Source organism: Amyelois transitella, chromosome W (genome assembly GCF_032362555.1).
Source record: "Amyelois transitella isolate CPQ chromosome W, ilAmyTran1.1, whole genome shotgun sequence".
Taxonomy (NCBI): domain Eukaryota; kingdom Metazoa; phylum Arthropoda; class Insecta; order Lepidoptera; family Pyralidae; genus Amyelois; species Amyelois transitella.
In genome coordinates, this window is record NC_083536.1 from 7,918,385 (window position 1) to 7,919,937 (window position 1,553).

The 1,553-nt window shown below is 50.7% G+C and overlaps 1 protein-coding gene across 1 annotated transcript; it reads right to left on the minus strand.

The window, feature by feature from the left end:
* Positions 1–387: 387 nt before the first annotated feature.
* LOC132904137 (uncharacterized) lies at positions 388–1,224 on the minus strand. The gene has a single exon (XM_060954059.1). The coding sequence runs from the start codon at positions 1,222–1,224 to the stop codon at positions 388–390; it is 837 nt and encodes a 278-aa protein (XP_060810042.1).
* Between the last annotated feature and the right edge of the window lie 329 nt (positions 1,225–1,553).

A 1,553-nucleotide genomic window follows, 5' to 3' on the forward strand; every position in this document is an offset into this window, starting at 1 on the left:
CTTTACGCAGTTCTCTCCACCAATTTTAAATCTTTACCTACTGATATTAAAAAGCTGAAGAGTTTGTTTGTTTGTTTGAACGCGCTAATCTCAGGAACTACTGGTTCGAATTGAAAAATTATTTTTGCGTTGAATAGATCATTTATCGAGGAAGGCTTTAGACTATACACTTTATCATCACGCTGAAACTATAAGGAGCAAAGAAATAATGGAAAATGTGTAAAAAACGGGAAAATTATATATCCTTGAGGGCTTCAATGATGCCCAAAATAACTATTCCACGCGGACGAAGTTGCGGGCACAGCTAGTACAAAATAAAAACCAAAATCTAAAGTAAATAATAGAGAATAACAGAAATTCACTGAATAAGACCCAACAAACAAATTTTTATTGACCAGTAGAACAAACGACGACGCCCAGTCCAAAAACACCATTAAGGTCCTGATCATTGCGAATACGGATGCGAGGCGAGTCCGGTGCCTGGTGTTGCCGAACGTAGATACGGCCCTCTCTTGTCCAGGCAAAGCGCCACTTGTATTGCGTGGCAAGTTCACGAGCTCGACGAAATAGGTGACGGTTGACTTTTGTCAGCCGTTCATTGATGAAGAATCGGCGGGCAGGCCCAGGGAGTCCAGTGCCCTCAGTCGTAGCGCCGCGGCGCACGCGCGCCGCCCGAATGAGCTCGTCGCGAAGCGCCCGGCGGGCCAGCCGCACGACGACCGGCCGCGGACCCTGCCCGCCCGCCGGCACCGCCGCCGCCGCACCAGACCGCGCGACCAGAGGCCCGACACAGGACACGCTCACCAGATCCTCGCTCTTCAGCTTCACACCCAGCTTATCTGCCAGCGTTATCGCGATATGTTGTAGACTCTCCCCTGGCTGTTCCACTATGCATGTCATCTCCACATCATTGAGCAGTAGGTCCTGATCTCGCTCGTTTAGCTCAGCCTTCAGGTTAGCAATCGATTCTTTGAGAGACTGCTCGACATCGCTCGCTACAAAAGGCCGTGCTTTCGCCTGCAACTTCATCTGCTGTTCGAGACTATCCACCCGCGCTTGAAGCTGTTCATACCTTTTGTCACTTTCATCCAGCCTCAGGTTAACTTTGGTCAAAGATTCGGTGAGGATTTCGCTAAGCCTTCTATCAGCGGCCCTATCCTCCCTATACTCATCTCTGAACTGGCGCAGCTCGTAAAGCAGCGCCTGGACGTCGGTTATCTCCATTGTCTCATTTAGAGCTGTGGTGTTCAGCTCGGACACAGGTGGTAACGATATGGAGACATCCCCCGCGTGGTCGGAGGGACTCAGCGCCGCGGGGCGGCGCCCCGGCGCAGTGTGACACCCTTAGTCGTACCACGGACTGGAGTGTTGCTGTTGTCCGCGCGGGGTTGCCTGCAGACGCATAATGGTCATTTCCACGCTGTTCTGTGTTCAGCTGTTAGAGTATTAAAGAACCGCTGTTCCGAGACGTTCGCGCAAGTGAGATCATAGTCCAGTTTGCAAATACTACAAGTAAGAAATAGTCGGCTATCAATGTTTTTTAAGCATCCGGC